At 37.3% G+C, this 24,142-nt stretch overlaps 1 protein-coding gene across 13 annotated transcripts in view; it reads right to left on the reverse strand.

The window, feature by feature from the left end:
• The window catches only part of zmp:0000000936, a 48,253-nt gene extending 24,333 nt beyond the window's left edge, over nucleotides 1-23,920 (reverse strand). For all 13 annotated transcript variants that reach the window (XR_012385680.1, XR_012385678.1, XR_012385677.1 and 10 more), the window contains exons 1-3: nucleotides 23,790-23,920; nucleotides 7,531-7,614; nucleotides 6,561-6,813 (exon numbers count right to left, since the gene is read on the reverse strand). Coding sequence is in view for 1 of the 13 variants with exons in the window: in XM_021479056.3 (XP_021334731.2) it covers nucleotides 6,561-6,813; nucleotides 7,531-7,612 (335 nt within the window). In the remaining 12 variants the exon portion in view is untranslated. The remainder of the gene's footprint in view (nucleotides 1-6,560; nucleotides 6,814-7,530; nucleotides 7,615-23,789) is intronic.
• Between the last annotated feature and the right edge of the window lie 222 nt (nucleotides 23,921-24,142).

Below are 24,142 nucleotides of genomic sequence, written 5' to 3' on the forward strand. Positions count from 1 at the left end.
GCACACAAACATGCCGGTCGATTGAAGTCACACTGCAGATGGATATATTGAGTCTCTACCCAAAGATGAAACATCAGCATTATAGCCGAGCAGTTGGAAACTACTGGAAACTTCTGGAAGCTACATGCTACAAAGAATACTTCATCTGCGTTTGTTAAAGGAAGGATCAGTAAAGAGTAACTTACTGATGGACGTCAGGATGGATTTTTCTTCCTCCATTTCTCAAGTGTAAGTATGTGCGATTAAAGTTGTTGCCTCGTTGACTCTAGCTTGCAAATGTATTTAGTTGTGATTTGTTACTTGTAACCGCGTGTACTGTATCAGGTTAACTGGCTATACTCTCTTATCGCGTGCAAAGTCACGTTAAAAACGCGACTCGTGCTGCTTTGTTAACGGAGCTCCGTTGACGAGGAGTAGTGTGTGTGTCTGTGTGTGCGTGTGCGCGCGCTGTCGTCCGGAGGTGTGTGTGTTTGTGTGTGTGTGTGTGTGTGTGTGTGTGTGCGTGTGTGTGTGTGTGTGTGTGTGCGCGCGCGTTGTCGTCCGGAGCAGAGTTAAGTGCGTGTGTGTGTGTGTGCAATATGTGTGTGTGTGTGCAATATGTGTGTGTGTGTGTCTGTGAAAAGAGCAGAGTGAGAAGCTAGGAGATCTCCTCAACTGTTTTTGGAGTTTTTGCTCAATAAAATAGTTAGTCGTCTGAATTTTCAAGTCCATAGTCTGTATTTACATTGACCCACTTGCAGCTAAAATCCACGCCTACACTATCGAGCGTGTATGAACAAACTGTGATTACTTTTATATTGCTGATTAGCTGTTTGGCATTTCACTCTCTGACTGAAGGCAGTCGACCAATCGCAACAGACTGTCATCGGTCCAATCAGCGCAGATTAGCTTCGCGCTAAGGAGGGGTTTGGGAACAAATGAATCACTGGACGATTCATACAGGAGTCGCTGGGATAATTAGGTAAAAATAAATGCAGATTATAAGACCATGAAAGTGTTTTTTGACCTTGCATGCATATTAAACTGTTGTTGGAGACCCTTACAACCAAGATATGACCCTATTTCATGTATAATATGGGCTCTTTAATATCAGTTGGTAATGCTTTGCTCTTGTATCGTTTTGTTTCAACATTCGTCTAATATCCGAATAAACAATTTTGTGAATAAATATATGTTGTTTTGGTCTTAAAACAGGGTTGTTACTAGATCAGAAACTGTGGCCTGAAGTTATCAAGAATTATTTATATTGTTCATTAAATTTCCCATTTATTGTATTTTATTACCCAAACCCTAAACCCAACTATCACAGTACTGTAAAATTATTAATTATAGTTTTACAGTGTTACAAAACTGATGCTATATTGATGGCGTAACTGCAGCTGTATCCTATTTAGTCTACACAAAACAGAAACATGATTAAAATACATCTGTACAAATCGGGATTCGAACCCAAAATGTCATTTGAAGCACAGCATCAGCGTGCACACGCACAGTCCACTAGGCCATATGAAACAGGATTTTGTTTGACCTTGGCAGCCAAATGACGATTCGCCAGGGGCCTCATGTATCAACGCTACGTTCGCACAAAAACTTTGCGTACGCCAGGTTTCACGCTAAGAATCGCTCACGTTTGGATTTACTAACAATGAACTGAACGTGGGAATGTGCGCAGCTCCACGCCAGCTTTATGGCTGGCGTACGCACATTTTTTGTGCGTGTCTTTATTTCCATTGGCGACTCCTAGAGGCAGTTGTGTTAAATTGCTCTCTGCAAAGTGTCTGAGCCTTGCAATGGCAGCTGTATGAGATGGGTTCATCTAGCAGGTATATAAGGTTTCCATACCATACAGTTGACCAGCTAAACATTAAAGCACAATTTGCAGCGGTCGCCTGTTTTCCCAATGTAATCTGAGCTATCTACCGCACGCACATTGCTATAAAGACACTATCTGAAGATGAATTTGCATGTGTGAATCAGAAACATTTCCATTCAATAGATGTGCAAATAAAATATGATGCACAGACTTATTAATGATTCCTACTTGTCTTTCTCGTGATAAATAGTAGGCAAAATCTGATATGTAGCGGGGAAAAAAGAAGAAAGAGTTCATCAGACGCTGGATTCTAACCGAGTTCATGCTCGAACGTGTCAAAACATGTTGACATGCGTCTTACGAGCTGCGCCACTGAGACTGTTAAAGGTGCTTCAACATTTTACACCTATAAACCACACTATTTCATTACTAATTAAATCAGTGCGATGTTCAGACCCAACTGTGTTAACCGCATCAGCTAAACTCTCCCACTCTATTTTTTTCTTTTGTTGTTAATTGCAGAGAACAAACTTGCAAATAACACCGCTTTTCTCTGGTCTGCCTCCAAAAGCAGCACCTCCAATTCACATTCTGTTCAAAGTTTCTCTTCTTGCTTGCTTTTGCCGTTGCTTTTTCGATGGGTTTTGCCAAAGTATAGTCATTAGCATATTCATACGGGGGAGGAGGCAGGGAGGGGTTTTGTGCTCGTGCATGTTGCGCTCAGTTTCACGTGCATTCGGATGTACAAAAGAATATGCGTGAGATTCGGCGTACGCAGTGTTTCATACATCTGAATTTTTTTCTGCGTACGCACATTTACAGCTTTGTGCGTACGCAATGTTTTAGTAAGATTTCCACGCAAGTCTTTGTACATGAGGCCCCAGGTCTCGAAACGCTTTGAATCGCTTTAGTCACGTGACCAGGTGTTTCGAAACACTTTAGTCACGTGACTTGGGTGCTTCGGATCATGCTTCGGTGCAGTGTTTCGAAACACTTGCGATTCGGGATCTCGACACTGTGTCGAAACGTCAGTTTCACGTCAGCCATCCCTACTGTTTGGTCTCTACCCACTTGTTGTTCGATCATCTGTGCACTGGCTCACCTCTGCTCTGCCCACAGTCCACGCTCGAGTCCCTCCACCATCTCGGCTTCCTGAGGTCTGTTCCTACATTTTCGATTGTTTAACCCAGAGGGTCTTTTCGTTTGACCAGTCCATCATCGCCCAGAGGAGGGCTGATCACTGACTGCCTGTGTTCTCTATTATATTTTTGAGTGACTTTCTCCTACTGCGTTTTCAGGGCAGAGTTTTTGATTCACTTCTGTTAAATAAATCCTCTTGAACTTCTCCCTTGCACTTGGGTGTCCTTTATCCTCTGACATCTTGTAGGACACAGGGTTGCAATGTAACCTGCTCACCTATTGTTTACGTTCATAATATTTATTTATTTGCTAATTAATAACCACCTCATGTGGAGCTCTAAATCTGAGTCTCATTTTGGAGTCTGTTAATGTTACTGTCTACCGGAGGTCACATTTCGGTCACGGACGCATGCTTTGAGAGCCTTTGGGAATGAATGAATAAATGAAATAGACTGTGTTTTCCAGGACCCTACGAACCCTGACTTAAGCTGTGCATTTAATTGCCTCACTTTAAAATGTTCATCAGCCAATTAGAATCAAGCATTCAACAGCCCTGCACTATAGAGTGGAGGAACTATGACGTCACTTTGTAGGGTAATCGGCTGCTAGCATTAAACTGGTTCCCTCGATAAAATCCCTATAGGATTTTCCCATAGGGTTTTCGAAGATTGCGAATAATAAGCTCTGTGTTCAAACACTGTTTTGTACACTTACACGTTTTGTCCAGCCGGATAATCCTCACACCAAAATACAACTTTGAGCACTTTTGGATCTTAAATGCAAACGCAAGAATTGAAAAGCTAACATTAGGCTATAAACGGACTACAGAGCCCTCAGGGCGGTCGTCAGTGACGTCAGCCCCACCCTGCTACAGACGACTTTTCAAGCTTATTTTTTTAGAAATAATGTCCATGACAAAGAGTAAATCTCTCTGTTTATTATATTATAATCCACGCTATATGTGATAAACAAATAAATATGCAAAAACGCATAGACCTATGTGCCTTTTGGATCGTTTTTACATGGGAAATACATCTGTTTTGCTTTACGGTTGATCTAAAAGTTTTTAAACTGTGTGTATTGTAAGAACGGTCTTTATACCACAGCGGTTCGAACTGTAGTTCTGCCGAGTGACTAAAAAGTGATCAGCATGATGGTAAAAAACTGTACATTTCTAGTCAAACCATTCTTCTGCAATCTCATACCAAAAACGGAAATAAGGGCAGCATTAATAGCTATAAATGTGGGAGAGCGTTGATATTATGTGATTGTATTGTATTGCAATATGGAACAATTAAATGTTGATGGTAAATCAAAAGTAATTCACAAATACTTGAAAATGAGCTGATTTAATGACAATAAATCTCTATGGTTACAACTGAATTAATAACAAAATACTGTATAAAATGATAAAATATGAAATGATAAAACATATGATATAAAGTGTATCCAGCTTAAATGTAAAATTAAAGTTACCAGAGGTAGAAGGAGAGGTACAGGGGGAGGGAGAGAGAGACAAAGAGAGCAGGCCCAGAAGCCTGATTGCAGTAGAGTCAGAGAAGATAGACTCCAGATGAGGAGAGGAAAGGAGCAGGAGAGAAGCAGGCCAGGAAAAGAGAGGGCAGGAAAAGAGCCAGAGCTCGAGTTTACCACCTATCTTGTACCTTTCTTGACCATGTGACTAAAGCCATTTAAGACATTCAAACTGACCAATCAACATGTGCCCACACCATAAAACCCCCAAAGTCCACACAACAGGCCCTGATCTTATCCGTTTCTGCCTTTGTAGTCAGTATGGACCTTCTTGAGTCAAAAAGCATGTTTTGTTATATAAAATGTTATATAAAATGCATATGATAATTTAGCCTCTTACAGTATGAATCTGCCTACATAGTATTATCAAAGGACACGTTTAAATAAGTGTATTGCTCGTGTGCACACAGCCTGCTTACCTTAACAGATGACAAAAATGAGGCGTGAGGGGCAAGTCTATCAAATGCCTGCAAGTTCTATCATGGATCGAGAGCAATATTCAATTTTCCTTTTTTGTCACGAAGTACAGTGAAAAGCAGTCCATACAGTCACATCTGCTATACGTTTTATGGAGGAGTGTAAATATTGCAGTTATGACAGAGTTAAATGTGTTCAGATGAAGAAAAAAAGACGAAAAATCACTTGATCACGTTAAAATGACAGTTAACATGCATGTATTTTTACACGTTTATTCACATGTTCGCATTACTGAGAGCAGGAGAGAGACAGGCTGCACTGGTAAGCAGTATCCTCATAATATCATTTAATTAAAATAAACGATTAACAAATGAATCTGTCTCGACAGCCTTTACAAGTGAAGGAATTATCTACACACAATCTGAATTCCCAATTAGAAAAACACAACAAACTATAAAACATTATTCATAAAAATGCCCCGCGTGATTAGGGGGCCCCACGTCGTCGCGATTTTCAATAATTGAAAATCCAGGAACCGCAATAATCAAACTCTTGGGAACAACTGTGGTTGGAACCAAAGTTCACAGGTCTGTATTCTCTGAACTCCACTCAAGCGGTGGACTACTTCATTCTGATTGCTTGCCGCAGAACCGCGTCATAGCCAATGAAGACGCACCGCTGTTTCTCGCCGCCGGTTCTCGTTAAAAAATGAATGACTTCTGGCTACTTTGACGCTCTCGACGCTTTCGTTTGTGATCGCTCCTCAGTTTGTGAAGGATTCCCCGCGTTGACGCGCCACCCCGCCTCCTTTCCCCGCTCCTCAATTTGTGACATAGATATATACACTAGATATCGCATAGGGACCCTGAGCATGCGTCAATAGCGCCGCCACATTGGTACAGTGCTCCCAGGACAAATGTCATTCAACCGCACTAGTCAAGACAGTGTTATTACGTGAAGATGCTGGACTTAAGCGCTGTCTACGAGTGTAGTAACGAGCAAACAAAGAAAACAAAGCACAAAGGCAGAACATTTCATAGGATTAAATTTTTTACGTTTTTGTATGTTCTGAAATTTGTGCTAAACAGGTAACGTTATTGATAATAATAGCTAGTCACTTACTGCATTCACCATATGGCAAAGTCCAACTCGAACTAAACACTCGGCTTATGCTAGTTTTGTTGAATAAATCAGCAAACAATGCAAAAGAAATATGACAACCAGATGCTGCGCTGCCAGAAACTTGTATTATTGTCGGCTAGCGAACGAGTCGTTCATAACGGAGATTCATTCACAAACAAATCGCTCCCTCCGTCAGTATGAGAAGTGAAAGCAGGAGAGGAGCTGTGTTTCAGCACATGATTAGATCAAATTTAACAGGGAGAGTGAGGCCTCCGCATTTTGCGCTACACCACTGGATTTAACTGATGTGTTTTATGTCGTAGAACAAAACGTGAAGGTATCTTGAGTTTGTGTTAGCCACGAACCTTATTTAAGCGATTTTACTGAAACCCCATTCAAAAAAACCATTGACATAGGGACGAGGGAACCGGAAGTGCTAAAATGCTAACTCGCTTCCGGGTTTTTGCATACAAATTGACGTCATAGTTCCTCCACTCTATAATGAAGACTATGATAGTAAAGAGTGTGTTCTTACCGCACAACACATCTGTATTTTCCTTGATGTTGTTTGCTGACGTTGAAGAACCACAGTGAGTTTTCCTTCAGGATGACGCTGTGCTCCACTGCTGTGATCTCTGAGCCGGTCTTCACATTGTACCAGCTCACATTAAATGATGTTTCTTTAGGATCGAAGAGATAGTCGATCGACAGTGGACACTCCAGTACAGACGCTTCACCGGGAAGAGCGAAAACACGCTCGAATGCTAATCCAAAGTCCTGGCAGGATTCTGTTTAGAAGAACATGCATGAGGATGATAAATATTAAATAAAGCAAAGCAATGGAAGACCATAAAAAAGACTGTGAGAATTAGGCCTGTGCAATTAATCGAAAATCCGATTTCTAACGATTATGAAAAACCAATAATCGGGATAAACGATTATTCCATTATTTACCGCCCCCTTTCCATTTGTTGGTCTTAAAAGCGCAAACTAAACTGCATGCTCCTGTGTATGTATGTGTGCGGCGTGCGGCGTTTGCATTTAGTCACAACAGCAGAAACCGTTGCTAATTCACCAACGTCACTTTAGAGCTGGTGATTACAAAACAGCTGATTTTGCTCACATTTTAAGATTGTAATCTAGAGATTTCCCAGTATTTCTCTGTTGCAATCCCAATATTTATTCCCAAAAAAGCTAAAGCAAAGCAAACACTAGCAGATTACTATAGTATAAATACAGCACTACAACATACAAAAGAGAGAGATCGACTTAGAATGTCACTTACCATTTTTATTATATATATATATATATATATATATATATATATATATATATATATATATATATATATATATATATATATATATGCACACATTTGCTTGCACACTGAGGTACAATAAATTACACATCCTCAACAAGCTGAGATTCATTTACAAGCATCAATGCATGACTCGCTTCATAAATCAGGTAATAAACACATGCAGATAAAACAGACACACGTTTACCTAAAGGATCCTTGTTTGATATTACAGCACATTCAGCTGCCCAAAGTAAAGCCAGCAGGAAAAAGAGGACCAATCGACCCATAACTGAAAAAGACAGACAGAGAGAGTTAATACTGTTACTTAAGACAAGAAAGTGTGTGTGTGTGTGTGTGTGTCAAACCAAAAATGACTACATTACTGAATTAGAAAGGTGATGGCAAATTTAATTAATGAAATGAAAAGAACATACCATGGACAACATATTGGATATACAGTTGAAGTCAGGATTATTAGCCCTCCTGTTGATTTTTGACATTTCTTTGACACATTTCTAATTATAATAGTTTTAATAACTCATCTCTAATAACTGATTTATTTTATCTTTGCCATGATGACAGCAAATAATATTTGACTAGATAGTCTTCAGGACACGTCTGAACAGCTTAAAGTGACATTTAAAGGCTTAACTTAATTAGGCAAGTTAGGGTAACTAGGTTATTGTATATTGATGGTTTGTTCTGTAGACAATCCAAAACAAATATTGCTTAAGAGGGCTAATAATTTTGACCTTAAAATGGGTTTTAAAAATTAAAAACAGCTTTTATTCTAGTCGAAATAAAACAAATAAGACTTTCTCCAGAAGAAAAAATATCATAGGGAATACTGTGAAAAAATCCTGAATCCGTTCAACATCATTTAGGAAATATTTGAAAGAGAAAAATCAAAGAGGGGCTAATAACTCTGACTTCAACTGTAGATTAAGGCCCAATTCTACCCCTTACCCTTGGTGTCCCAATTCTCTTTAGCTTGAAGGCGTAGGGCTAAGGGGAAGGGCCAGGTACCTCATGAAACTGAGATTTTCAGGACCACATTTGAAACCAAGGGGTACGAAAAAATTCTCAGAATACACCATCTACAGCAGCAGTATTGCTGAACCCGAATGTCAGGAGATGCATAAATGAGTATTTTTTGTCATTATGACAATTTTTTTACAACAAACAAGCACATGTTATAATATATTCATAACCACGTTAGTGTTTTACCGTCATGCTTAAAAAAAAAAACGCTAAATTGAAATCTATAATCCATAATAATAACTCTTGTACAGCAGTCCCACAACATTCTGACACTCGATGATACTGGAATACCCTGTTCGAAAAGTCTAATGGCTAGGGATGAGCTTTTACAGTGTCTGCTATAATGTTAATGTTGTTTTTGGTGTGTTTACGTTGATGAATATGGCCACTGTGTAAATGCGCAGTACAGTTATGATCTTATAGCCACAATAGATTGTTATGATGACATAATATATGCCTTCAGTGATTTCCTGAAGATAAAAACCAAAAAATAAAGCAGCCGGAATCACTACAGCAGTCGCCATCATCTGAGCTCAGGCGTCTCAGGAGGTTTGGAACTAGCCCCCACATCCTCCGCTCGTTCTACACCTGCACTGTGGAGATCATCCTGTATGGCTGTATCACGACCTGGTATAGAAATAGCTCCAGCAACAATCGCAAAGGCTTGATTGTGCGAACTGTGGGACGCTTAAAAGGAGGTGAGCTTCCCTCCCTCCAGGACATCTACACCAGGGGTCCGTTCTTCGTACCTCGCTTAAATTATCTAAGATGATTTGACAGATCCCGGATCTTTTAATCTTGATAACTGATCTCTCGCTTATTTGGTTCTTCAAACAAGTTCGCGAATCAGATTAGAATGTCTGGATGAACTGATCTGAGATCGCTGTGTGTGTTGTGAAGGACAAATCTATCGATCCTCGAAATCATGATCAGCAAAGCAACGATTGGCTGACGGCACAGCAGCGTAATGACATCATCTGATTTATATTCAATTATCCATGTGAGCAAAATTACATCAAATTAGCAGTAAACGGCTTGTTAAATATGACACGCAATAACCTTCCACATTTGTTGTGAGCTGCAGGCTTTACACTTTCATTTGTCAAGACGAGTATTCCTCATGTATTTCAATGCAAATCAATGTATTTAGTTCAACATTTAGAGAAGATTTTCTTTATTAAAGTAGCCGTTTTTTAATCGGTGTAAAGAATAACTGGTTGTTTACAAAAGCATTTTCAAATTGGTAAAGGCGTCTGCAACTTTTGTGAAGCATCAAATCACTGGCATATTAACTATCAAAACATGTTTATGACTGCATAAATGTATTATTGCTTTAAAAAAAAAAGTGACATATTCTGCATTTCTATTATACAAAATTTGTACTAAAGCAATCTAAAAAGTTCATATCAATAAGTTTTCTCTTTGCACCACCAGGTGGCAGTCTTTGTACTTTCATTTTGAGGGTGCAGATTGCATAAGTTTTATTAATATGTATAACTTTATTTATTTTATTAATGACTATAACTTTATATATATAGTTAAAAAATGTGTATATAACTACTACTGTAAGAAAATATCAGAATTCGGAACATACTTTCAGTATTATCTTTGCTTGAACTGAGCCGATCTAATCCTGTTCATATGAATTGAACCTGCTCCCGATCAGGTTTGACCTAGCAGAACTGTTGCTATGACAACAACTCTCGGATCAGCTTTGAAGAACGAAACGATCCTGGATCGTGTCAAATCGTCAACATCCAAATCCAGCTAACTGAGTAATCCACGTACGAAGAACGGACCCCTGGCGGTGCATGAGTAAAGCCAAGAGAATTATCAGTGACTCCAGCCACCCAAGCTATAGACTTTTCTCTCTGCTATCCTCAAGCAGACGATTCCGATCACGCACCAGCCGGCTGAAGGAAAGCTTCTTCCCTCAGACTATCAGGCTGATGAACACTTTACACACCTCACACAGACTCTTCCATACCCCTCACTGCACACCATCAATATGTAGCATGCACGGCACTTTAACCAATCCATATTTGAAACAATAATTCATTGCACATATCGCTATCAATTTCACATTGTCGTTGTATTTGCACTGTATTTTGCACTGTCTTTGTATTTGCACTGTCTGTATTTTGCACTGTCTTTGTATTTGCACTGTCTGTATTTTGTATTGTCTGGAGCCAGCACCTAAGCGTTTCACTCATCATAGCACACGTGCTGCTGATGATGTGACCATAAAAGTGATTTGATTTGATCTCATATGAAGCAAGAGATCGCGATGACATATGATGACGTGTGCAGGTGCTGTATTGCTGTCCCAATTCTTAGGGGTAACTTTTCAAGGGGAAAGTGTAGGGGTACAAAAATAGAACAGGGATTGAGCCTAAAATGGTCTATGATAATAATGCATTAAAAATGTATATAACAATTTTTGAATCATTAATAAATATTTAAGATTACAATGTTGGTTGTTTAATTTTTGCATAAATGAAAAAGGAACCTTTTTTTACTCCTATTTATACATTTTACTGTAACTAAACAGAATACAAAATTATATTTTATATTTATGAAATGCAAAGAAATATAAGGTATTTCTATTTGAAATGCTCTATAAATATTTAACATACTTTTTGTATGATCTCCAACTATTTTATATATATTTATGCATATATTTATACATTCATGTTGCCTAATTTTTCTATGAATTATTGATGGACCATTATTTTCCTCCATATTTTGACATTTTATTTTCACAATTATTGTAAATCATCTGACTCTTCACTTGCATTTAATATGATTTCTATGTATATAAAATCACATTTGTAAATTAAATTTGATAAACACACAGAACATGGATTTTTATAATTCTTATCTCCAGACATGCAATAAAACTGTGTATATTCATATATATACTGAGGTTTTCAATCACCCGGTACATAATACATAAACAATATCAGAACACTTTTTATGTCCTCTTCAGCTTTTATGATGCTGTTAGTCATGCTTGATGAACTTTGAACCTCATGTTTACTGGAAATGATCAGCATTTGAAAGAAACTCAAAGGTCAAATCGGGGAAAAAACTAAATGTTTATATGATATTTGCTCACTAGGTTTATAAAATGCACTATATATTGTCTATAAAAGTTGGCAAACATGAAGCAGAGATGCAGAGATGTTGAAATGAAATGTACACTTTTTTTACAGTACATTTTATTACATAAAACAAATATTATGGATATAAATACACCTGGAAAAATGCTTGTCGTCAATCCCAGTTGTAAGAGCAACAAATAATAACTTGACTTCTAGTTGATCATTTGGAAAAGTGTCAGAAGGTGGATTTTCTGATCTTGAACTTCATCCCAATCATCACAAATACTGCAGAAGACCTACTGGGACCCGCATCGACCCAAGATTCTCACAGAAATCAGTCAAGTTTGGTGAAGGAAAAATTATGGTTTGGGCTTACATTCAGTATGCAACATCATTAGCAAGACATTTGTGCTGCCCATTACATTACAAACCACAGGAGAGGGACAATTCTCCAGCAGGATAGCGCTTCTTCTCATACTTCAGCCTCCACATCAAAGCTCCTGAAAGCAAAGCAGGTCAAGGTGCTCCAGGATTGGCCAGCCCAGTCACCAGACATGAACATTATTGAGCATGTCTGGGGTAAGATGGAGGAGGCGTTGAAGATGAACACAAAGAATCTTGATGAACTCTGGGAGTCCTGCAGGAACGCTTTCTTTGCCATTCCAGATGACTTTATTAATCAGTGATTTGAGTCATGTCAGAGATGTATGGATGCAGTCCTCCAAGCTCATGATGGAGTCAGACACAATATTCATTCTGTTTCCACTGCAGCAGGACTTTATACTCTATACTGGACATTATTTGTGTTCAGTGAGAAGACTTTCGTCTAAGCAAAGTCAGACCTTACTGTCACAATGAAATCATTAATAATCAAGGCATGATCAAGCGTAATCTAGAGGCCTTTGCCTTTCATATGAGCCACTTCTGATACCAAATGATCAACTAGAAGTTATTATTTGCTGTGCTTAAAACTTGGATAATCAACAAGACCTTTGTCATGTAGTGTATATATATATATATTTATTCAGAGAAACTGCTAGTCACATATTATGACTTTATGATTATGACTTTAATTTAAAGTCACACATTAAATTAAAGTTGAATGACCAAAATATTATGCCATTTTGGGGTAAATGAAGTTTACATTAAATTTAAATGACATTTTTGACCTAACTGTTTGGTTTGTCTATATTTGACCCAGCGCTGGGTGAATACAATCCATCGTTTTTTTTTTTAAATGTAGCTGATCTTTCTACTTTTACTTCCCGATTTTCTAGAAAACACCTGGGAACTGCTGACTAAAGCTGAAGCTCAACAACGAACAAATCTGTGATTATTGCACAAGAGTTTTCCTTCTTTAAAAGAGCCGTCAACATGACTACAGATACAGATTTGAGGAACTTAAACTGCAAGCTCAGCATGAACAAATAAAAAATGGGGATTTGAGGATTGAAAGTAAGCTGGTAAAAAAGGGAACCGTCTGCAATTAAATACCATCTAGGAGTGCATGGCCTAAATTACCCTCTGGATTAAAATGAACCTTAATTTGTTTGTAACCTTTATAACCTCCTCCAGATGTCCAGAGCACTGATCAAATATTTGTTTTATAGAGAGTAAACTGGTGGTAATGTCATGTTTTAGTGATGCACACTATGTACTAACCTGGTGTTATTTTAGTCATGCTGATTTGAGTTTTTATCAATAGTTTGAATCTGTTTTTATTCATATTTTCTGCTTTAATTTTATTTTCATTAGGTTATTAATAGATAATAATTAGGTTATAATTATAATTATAATTAGGTTATAAGTATATCTTTTGGTCTACTTCACTTTGTCAGGTAGGTCCCGTTTAAGTGATTTCTTGATTGCGAATAGATGTGGCAGTAATTAGGCCTGGGCGTGGCTAGAGAAATTCAGCTATGTTTTAAGAGGGGGCAAACACTTTTTCACACATGCAATGCCATGTAGTTTGGTATTTTGTTTTCCCTTAATAATACAAATCTCCATTTCAAAACTGCATGATGAGTTTTTTTGTGTTGTTTCTGATTAATATTTAAATTAACTTGATGATCTGAAACATTAAAGTGTGACACACAGGCAAAAAATAAGAAATCAGTAAGAGGCTTTTGCACACTACTGCATACTACTCCCATTAAAGGTAATTTAAAAATAATTCAATCTAAAAACACTCAAGGTTGGTAAAGGCGTGTTGCAGGATTTTGGGTTCATTCACAAATCACACAAACACTTTGCAAATCCAGTTTTCTTCTAAAAGCAGAAAAGACTAACTAATGAAAGCAAACAAACCAGTAGATACATGATCAGGATGAGCAATGAACCTGATTGTCAAGTTCTGCAAATGTTTGGGTGGCTCCGCTTGTCAACCAATGAACAATAATCCCCAAAAATGAAGCAGCATCAGTCATCAGCATTACTGACCTAGAAAAACTCAACCACACATTTTAATAATATTTCATTTTAATATAATACTTCCAGCACTGTACACCATATCCATAAATTAGCAGTTTTCCATATTTTGTGATCTAAGGTTTTATGCTTTTGAATGGCATTATTTATTTTATTTATCCTTTATTTTACCAGGAATTTCCCATTGAGATATGCTTCTCTTCTATCAGTGGAATGAAGCGCCAGCTTATCCAGCATCTGTTTTACGCAGCGGATGCCCTTCCAGCTGCAACCCATCACTGGGAAACACCCATACACTCCTATTCACACACATACACTACAGACAATTTAGCTTACCCAATTCCCCTATAGCGCAAGTGTTTGGACTATGGGGGAAACCAGAGCACCTGGAGGACACCATCGCCAATACGGGGAGAACATACAAACTCCACACGGAAATGCCCACTGACCCGGCCGAGTCTCGAACCAGCGACCTTCTTGCAGTGAGGTGACAGTGCAACCCACTACATCACACTCTAGGAACAGTTAAATCTAATTTATAAGACATTTGTGTACCATGACTACAAGTATTATATGATAAAAGGTTACAAATACAAGATGGATCGGTGCATAGAAGCATATGCATTTGTCTTCTTTGGTGCAGGGAAAACCATCCCACCATTTTGTTTAAAATACAATGATGAACAGGGCCAGATTGACGTAAGGGCTAGGTGGAGTTGAAGCCCCAGTTTGCACTATGACGCGGAAATGCTATGCTTTCTCTAAACGTTGTGCTTTCTCTCATTGATAATGTGAAGTATTCTTTTTGGTTCACTGCTGTTCAGAAAATCAAAATGTTCGGCTCAGAGTGACTGTAGCCCAATCAGAATACTGAATAGCCCTGTTTTAGTCACCCATAAGGGTGATCAGATGTCCCAATTTTCCCAGGACACTCCCTTATTTCGGCACTACCGCGAGAGCCGTTCAGTCAAAGGTAGGCTAACCAAGCTTATAGTAGAACAAAAAATAAAACTCAAACAGTCTTCATCATTGATGCACTTGTACATAACAGAAGGTGGGATAGGCGGAATCATGCTGAATGGACTCATAACTGTTTAGTAAAGCATACACTAAATGCATCACTTAGCGGGTTTCAACACAAGTTTCTACATCTTGCTTATATACACTATGAACAGCAGCTACGCTAATTATTTTCATTATTCTCCATTTCCACCTGGGGATACTCATCCCAAGGCCCTCAGATTATGCGGAGTCACTGATTGGACCCAAGACCAGCGACGAGATGATCCCAAGGTGTCCATATCCGGGACCAGGCCGTATTCTGAGCTGCTGCTGCTGCTGCGCTGTTGGTCATGGGGGAGTGGAGAGTATGAGACTGATTACAGTGACGCTCCAGGAACAGACGAGTCTTCACTGAGGCCAGCTTCCAGCCTCCACTGCTGAGACTGCAGCTCTGCACAAGACTTTTGGCCAGCGGAGAAATTCAGGATCTGAAAAGCTACTCAGATGAATTTGGTCTTCAGTGTTTGGACTCTCAATAATGACTTCAAACCACACTGAACTGAGCTGAACTGAACTTAAACACTAAAAACTGAACTACCCTGATCCAGTTACTATGACCATTTATGTGAAGCTGCTTTGACACAATCTACATAGTAAAAGCGCTATACAAATAAAGCTGAATGAAATTGAATTGAATAACTGAAGCGCTGTCTTGGCCACGCGGCGGTTACAGCTGAACTCAAACTGGCGCGCACCTGCACAATCCTGCCATCACACAATATAACTGAGACGGTGTGCGAACAAATCAAATAGCCTACACAAGCAGTTATCACAATATCCATCGTTGTGGAGTATCTATCTCAAGTAAATACACTCGGTTAGGCTTTACAGTAAGTCTGACTGAACCAGTTAGAAAGAAAACCTTTTTTTTATGAATGTCTACTTTGCCCCTTTTATGAAAACAACAGTAATAATATGGAGCAAAGAAATATTGGTGCTGGCTTTCATCATACAATATATCTGATGCTATAAATAAAGAAATAAAAAATAAAATAAGGATGCTAGCCTTCTGTAATTCAGAAGACCACAATAAGCTATTTTGGATATTTGAAGCATGAGTATTAAACATATATCATTAGGGATTTATGGTCAGATAAAGTTCTAAAGAAACTTTTTAAAGGTAAATATCTATTCAAAGTATTTATTATAAGCTCTAATTTAGGAAGTATTGCAAATGTTTTTTGTTTTGCTGATTTTTGCAGCCTCTTTGAACTTTAAAGTTCATATTAGGTCATTACTTAATTTTGTACACTTGCAAGCCTATTTTAATAAAATAGAAAAAAAATATAATAATCAAATATTAATCAAATGGTGAAAAATTAGATAATAATATTAATTAGTAAATTATTAATAATAACAATAACATATATATGTATATATATATATACTTTAGTCAGGTAAAAAATAAATAAAAGGGGGGCCTTTGGATTTGCTAATGTGTTCTTAATCCGTGAAAATAAATACTAAATATGTGAAGATGCATTTGTCGCAAATCGTATTGCAGCATGAAATATATTTATATTATTTTTTTTTAACAACAGGTATAAATATATAAAATATATATTATATTATATATTTTTATTAACAACAGGTTTGCATGCAAATAAACTACGTCTCCATAATCTATCACTGAAAGGAAACTTTGGATAATTTCTTTTTCTTGCTCCGAAAGGAAGGCACTTCCTATTCCTAATACAAAACGAAAACCCAATTTAGGCCTGAGCTTCTTTACGAGATTTTCAATATAAATATTAACGCCCAACCATTCATTAAGCCATATATGCACGAACATTTATAACAGTTTACTCTTTCAATACAGTCCTCCAGGGTTAAGATCGGTTAAACCTTCTTTTTCGTACGACTGCGATTATGGGACCTTGATGTTTCTTCCAACAACTTATAACTTTAAAAAGTTTGAAAAAGTGACTTTTATGAAATTTTTTAACAATATGCAGTGCTATATTGTCTAATTTGGTGTTGTATATTACACTACAAAAACCTGATAATAAACCTCCAGCACATTTTCTGTTATTTTACAAACCTATTTCTCTATTTATTATATTTCCTATACATTATATTATTTCAAACGACTAAAACGTCAATAAAAGTTAAACTGTAGAGTTGAACTTTCAACATAAAAAGTGGACAGAGCAGAGATCAACATCCCATAATGCAATTCACAACCGCAAATAAAGGAAAATGAATCACAACATATGAAAACTGTTCATTATCAGATATTTTTTTACAGTGTGAACCGTCAACAAGCAGTTTACAGGGTGTCCATCTCTGCTTTCAGCAGACAGACAGAGAGAAAAGTGTTCCCACAAACCCAGAGCAGATTTATCATCATGACGTTTCATTACGAGTTTGCCTTCGCCTGAAGGTCTGATCGAGTTCACGCAAGTAGGCTGATGTTTGGACATGCTGAACTGCGCAAATACAGCACAAACTGCTCCAGCAATACTTTGGAAGAAAAAAGCAATAGGCCTATGTTTAAATGATTAGGCCTCCTCCTTCATTTGTTCTTTCAGTTTGGATGTTTAACATGCAGAGCAAAGATATTTTTCATTGCATTTCCTATAATAATAATATAGTTTCTAGCCTTTAAATGTCACTTTAAACTAGATTGCTAGTACCTCGCAAAATAACAATTAACATATTATGTGCTGTCATCATGTCAAAGATTATTAGAAATGAGTTATTAAACGTATTATGTTTGAAATGAGCTGATAAAAATCTTCTTTCTTTTAAACTCGCTATGCTTGAGAAATATAAGAGAATTTTCTCATCAACTCTATGTTTGGAAGTTTGTTTACATTCAGCCATATAATGAGAAAGAACCAAATCTCCTACCACAGCTATGCTGATGACGCTCAGATCTACCGAGCCTTACTGCCTAATGACTACAGCTCCAGTCAGTCAGTCATTATTCATTTCCCGAAGGCAATTTAGTTGCAGCATACAAGCATGTCACACACAATACACAAAAGTACATCATACAATACAAATACCCTGAATTTAAAAACTTTACAGCTGAGGGGATGAATGAAAGTTTAAACCGATTTGTTTTACTAATAGGAGTTCTGTATCGAATACCAGAGGGGAGAAGATAAAACTTGTGGTGCATAGGATGGGAATCATCTGACAGAATACTCTGAGCGTTACTCAAAACTTGTCTGTGGTATAACTGAGCCATGGTCTACTGTTTTCTCCCTGTTGTTTCTCCTCCTTATTCTAACTCTTATTTTTCACTCTTAGAGAATTGAACCGACAAAGCAAAGAAAATGATAACAGTGACTGAATGTATGAACTGTAAAACATGCACATGAGTGATTTATCTATATTGAAAGATCTTAATTTCTGTAGACAGTATAATCTTTGTTGCCCCTTCTCACACAACATATTAGTAAGGGTGTCACGATGCTCAAAAATCCTCGATTCGATTACATTTTCGATTCTAAAGTCACGATTCGATTTTCGATTATGAATAATTAATTAATTAATGACCAATTAGTTATTTGTAGCCTACCGTTTAAACTACCTGACCTGCATGGTGTTTGTTTTACCCGTAAACAAATCATACAGGAAATGAATAAAGGCAAGATACACACATAATTACCACCTGTCAATCACTTTTTCTGCGGGACTCGTGAATAGGCAGTGATCTGTGTCGTTATAATGGCGTCGGTAAAAAAGACGCACAACTAACAGGAACCAGCCAACAGTATCTGAGGTGTTCGCTAAAATGACTAAGTACAAGTGAGTGAAAGATTGAAGCAGTCCTCTGACTGCCTGGACCTGCTGTCTCGAGCGCATGGCTGTGTGTGCGTCTGTGTCTGTGTGGTCACGTGATGTGCATATTCAGAGGTAGAGAGGAAGGAGGGCTGCTCAGAAATGCTACACGCCACTGTGGATGTCAAATCGTTGTCGTTCTAAAATGCCATTTAAAAACAAAGACAGTGTAAACAGGGTCTGAGTGTGCACTTTTCGCGAGCGGATTTGCAACGGGGGCGGGCGGAGGATCGCGATGCCGGTGTTGTCTATCGGACGAACCGTACGTAATATGTACATAGCAGAGCTTGCAAAACTGTGTTTTTTTTGTCGACAACACGAACGTTGTCAACATAACTCACTGGAAATCCAAAATGCTTCCACACCGGCGACTTCATTGAAAGAGGAGAGGGTTTAAGCTCTGTCGACGGGTCTCCTGCTTCTGCAGTTTAACAAGCACTTCAACAAGCCTGTTTTTTTCCCGCTTGGCAAGCCAAGCTAACGTGACATGGGGGCGTGGCAGCATCGACGATTCTATTTTTTGATTCGATAATCGAAATTGAGCATAAATTTCGATCGGTTTCGATTAAAAATCGAAATCGTGACACCCCTAATATTAGTATTAGCAGAAAAGGACAATTTATTATCTAAAACGTGATGCCAGTGCATTGATGAAATGAACAGTTGGATGTGCCAAAACTTTCTTCAGTTAAACAAAGAGAAAACTGAAGTGATTGCGTTTGGGAACAGAGATGAGGTTCTCAAGGTGAATTTGTACCTTGGCACTAAAGGTCAAACAACAAAAAATAAGGTCAAGAATCTTGGTGTGACTCTGGAGTCAGATCTGAGTTTCAGTAGTCACGTCAAAGCAGTCAGTAAATCAGCATACTATCATCTCAAAAACATAGCAAGAATCAGATGCTTTGTTTCCAGTGAGGAGTTAGAGAAACGTGTTGATGCTTTTATCAGCAGCAGGGTGGATTACTGTAACGGCCTCCTCACTGGCCTTCCCAAAAAGACAGTCAGACAGTTGCAGCTCATCCAGAACGCTGCGGCCAGGATTCTGAGCAGAACCAGGAAATGAGAGCACATCACACTTGACATCAGGTCTCTACACTGGCTCCAAGTTACATTCAGAATAAAGTTTAAAGTATTATTACTGCTCTATAAATCACTAAATGGCCTAGGAGCTCAATACATTACAGATATGCTCACTGAACAAACCCAAACACTCAGATCATTAGGATCAAATAAACTAGGAATTCCAAGAGTTCAGTCAAAGCAGGGTGAATCGGCCTTCAGCAACTAACAGTGCCCCCTACTGCTGGAATCAGCTTTCAGAAATAATCAGATGTGCTCCAACATTAGGCATGTTCACACCGAGACTGAACAAACATCTGTTTAGCTGTGCCTTTACTGAATGAGCACTGTGCTACGTCCGACAGATCACTCTATTATGTTTTTCTCTTCTTTTACATTCATTTATACCCTGTTTTAACACATTTTAATCTGTTTTTAATCATTTTTATTACTTGTTTTTATTTTCCTATACTTGCCGCTTTTATTCTTGTTTATGTAAAGCACTTTGAATTGCCACTGTGTATGAAATGTGCTATATAAATAAACTTGCCTTGCCTTACATTAACACATATGCAGCAAGAAATCTGCATTACAAAAGTGCATTTTAATACTATGCATGCATTTACTCATTAATATCCCTACTATGCTGACAAACACACTACACTGTACTTAAGATTTTTTATGAACAAAGGAAAAAGTATTTCTCTTATAAAACTTTATAGGCAGACACTCAAATGATATATTGTATATCAGCAGTAGGTAGTGCTGTCGCCTCACAGCAAGAAGGTCGCTGGTTCGAACCTCAGCTCAGTTGGCGTTTCTGTGTGGAGTTTGCATGTTCTCCCTGCCTTCGCGTGGGTTTCCTCCGGGTGCTCCGGTTTCCCCCACAGTCCAAAGACATGCGGTACAGGTGAATTGGGTAGGCAAAATTTTCCGTAGTGTATGAGTGTGTGTGGATGTTTTCCAGAGATGGGTTGCGGCTGGAAGGGCGTCCGCTGCGTAAAAACCTGCTGGATAAGTTGGCGGTTCATTCCACTGTGGCGACCCCGGATTAATAAAGGGACTAAGCTGACAAGAAAATAATTGAATAAATAAATAAACATAAATTTTAAATAAAAAAAGTTGTATTTACTTATTATGCATGTGTATATTTAAAGACAACTTTCAAAGGAGAATGAAGCCTCATGCAGTGCTCAGGTGTGAGTTTCTCACAGACTTCAACAGAGTGTCAAAATCTTGATGGTTCCATGGGTCTCGTCTATCAAATCTGAGCTTTATTTTGTATTCTCTATTGGATTCACATCAGGTGATTGGCTGGGCCATTCTACAGCTTGATCTTCTTTCTCTGAAAGCATCTGAGAGTCTCTTTGGCTGTGTTCTGGATCCCTGTCTTGCTGAAATGTCCACCCTGGTTTCATCTTCATCCTCCTGCTAATGTAGATGCTGGACTGAAGCAGCTGATATGAATATACACTGAGGAAGGGCAGAGGGTTGCTGAAGAACTACTGAGAGATCTCAGCTGCTGTCTGGGCTTTCATTGCTGAACTACACCTCCCTTTCTTCATCAGTTCAATACTTTTTACCTGCATCATTTCATTTTATTACACAGAACCTCATTTGTAAATGAATTAGTTTTGGTTTATTTTGCATATTTGGATTTCTTTGGTTGTTATCAATATCTGGTGAATGTTTAAAGTCAATAGCATCTTTATAAATATGTTTTGTTCTTTTAGTTAATATTCTAATATGTTTGTTTACATCTGTTTAAACTAATAATAAAATGAAACTATGACTCGAATAACAATGAGTAAATATGTAGAGAAATAAAAACAGTGGCTGACAGTCATAAAGATTTCACAAACACATGAGTGAGTTTTCTTTGAATAACATCTGTGCTACTGAGTCAACTTAATAACCAGAGCCAAGAAAGCACTGCAACCCAATGAAACAAGCAAAAACCACAAATCCACCACTTCCTTTACTGAGAGCTCCGATGTCCATTTCTCAGACAAGTTTCACCAGATATGCTTGTCATATACACAAACTTGTGTTCATAAAGATAGAATAACAAAAAAAAACAAAAAGGTGTCCAAACTTGTCTATACTCAACTCTTATATAAAATACATATGTTTAAACAAACAGCAAGCACGCTACTGTACATATATAATTAGAATAACTATATATTTTTTTTATATATGTTCATTCAAGAGTTCTGTATGGGTTTACTGTAAATATGAAATGCGTTGAAAAGTAAATAAATGACAAAAAGCATCCAAACTTGTCTAAATTCAGCTTTTAAATAAAACACATATGTCAAAATATCAAACAAACAAACAAACAAACAAACAAACAAACAAACAGCAAGCACACAACTGTACATATATAGAATAACTATATATATTTACACATGCTCATTTATGAGTTCTGTATGGGTTCAGTGTTATTATGAAACATGTGAAACAGAAAATATAATAATAATAAAAAATCTCGACTAAACTCAGCTTTTAAATAACAATATATGTCTAAATAGACAAAATAAATAAATAAATAAATAACAAGAAACCTACATAGTTCTACAATTACAATAACTTTAATATATGTTAATCTATGGCCATATATTAGAGCTCTGTATGGGTTTACTGTTGTTATAAAATGTGGATAAAATGTCATCATAAAAACAAATGTACAATCTTGTATAAACTGGGCTTATCAATAAAAGCATACATCTAAACAAACAAAAGCAAACAAATAAATAGGATGCAAGCAGCCTAGTTCTATAATTATAATAACTATATCTTTTGTATTAAGTTTTTATATAGTAAACTTCTGCATGGGTTCAATGCTTTTATGAAACATGGAAAAAGCTAATATTTTAAAGTAAAAATATATGTCTAAACAAACAAACAAACAAACAAACAAACAAACAAACAAACACATCATGCAAGGTAATGTACATATGTAAACAAATAAAATATCAGAGTTCTGTTTTGGTTTACAGTTATTATGAGATGTAGAAAAGGTCATAAAATTACAAACCTGTCTAAATTCAACTTTTAAATAAAATACACAAGTCTAAACAACCAACCAAATACCAAGCAAGCTATTTTACATATTTATAGAATTATAATAACTCTAATATTTGTATATGTTCGTTTAAGGCCACATGTATGGCAATATCATAATAAAACAATAACAAACTTGTCAAAACTCAGCGTATCAATAAACAAAACAAACAAATAAATTGCAAGCGACAGAGTTCTATAATCATATAGCTTTAATTTTTTAATGTATGTTTTTATGGCCATATATAAAAGTTCTGCATCAGTTTCTGAAACGTGGAAAAATGGCCTAATAAAGAAATGACAACCTTGTCTAAACTCATCTTTTAAGTAAAAATATAGGTCTAAACAAACAAACAAACAAACAAACAAACAAACAAATAGAATGCAATCTACTATAAATAGGCTATTTATATAATTAGAATTATTATAATGTTTATATATGGGCATTTAAGGGTTCTGTATAGGTTTAATTTGATTATGAAACGTGGAAAAAAATCATAATAAAAATAACAAACTTGTCTAAATTCAGCTTTTAGACAAGTCTAAACAAAGAAGAAAAAAATAAACTGCATACACGTTATTATATATATATAATAAGTAATAAAATAATTAAACGCGTCCAAACTTGTCAAAACTCAGCTCTTAAACAGGCAGAAATCTCAATAAGCATGAAATAAGCATTCATTCACTCCTGTATTCATCAAGTTAAATGCTGGGTAGAGATGTCACCTCACCGCATGTTTACAAAGCAAATCTGGGAAATCTCAAACAAAAATCCGAGGAATACAACTCACAATTCATGGATATAAATGAGTGACACGCTGTTTTACAGCACACACCGAGACAGTAGTGCGTTTGTTCTTGTAAAATAAACCAAGATTACAGTGTTATGAATTATTATTGGAAATCCTCTTACCTACAGCCGCTCCCGCCGCATCGCGACTCTCCTCAGTAATAATATTCCCTCAGTTTAACACTTTATTGTCCACTCTGTGTCCAGAATAGCTCGGATATGGCGGCCCGTGAGCCACTTCTCCACAGTTAGAGGAATGTTTGAGAAAGCGCGTTTTGCAATATCCTCTCGGCTCTCGGGAAGCTTCCTCTCCAACGACTCACTGTTGCGCAACCGCAAACCGCCTGAACAGCGGGCTTCTACTCCCTGATGAAAAAAAAAACATCCATGATAGAGTTAGCAATTGTTTTTATGATGCATTGGAAAGTGCGTTGCATTGAGTTTTATAAAAACTGTAATGGTCTCAACTTGTATTT

Source organism: Danio rerio, chromosome 9 (assembly GCF_049306965.1).
Source record: "Danio rerio strain Tuebingen ecotype United States chromosome 9, GRCz12tu, whole genome shotgun sequence".
Taxonomy (NCBI): domain Eukaryota; kingdom Metazoa; phylum Chordata; class Actinopteri; order Cypriniformes; family Danionidae; genus Danio; species Danio rerio.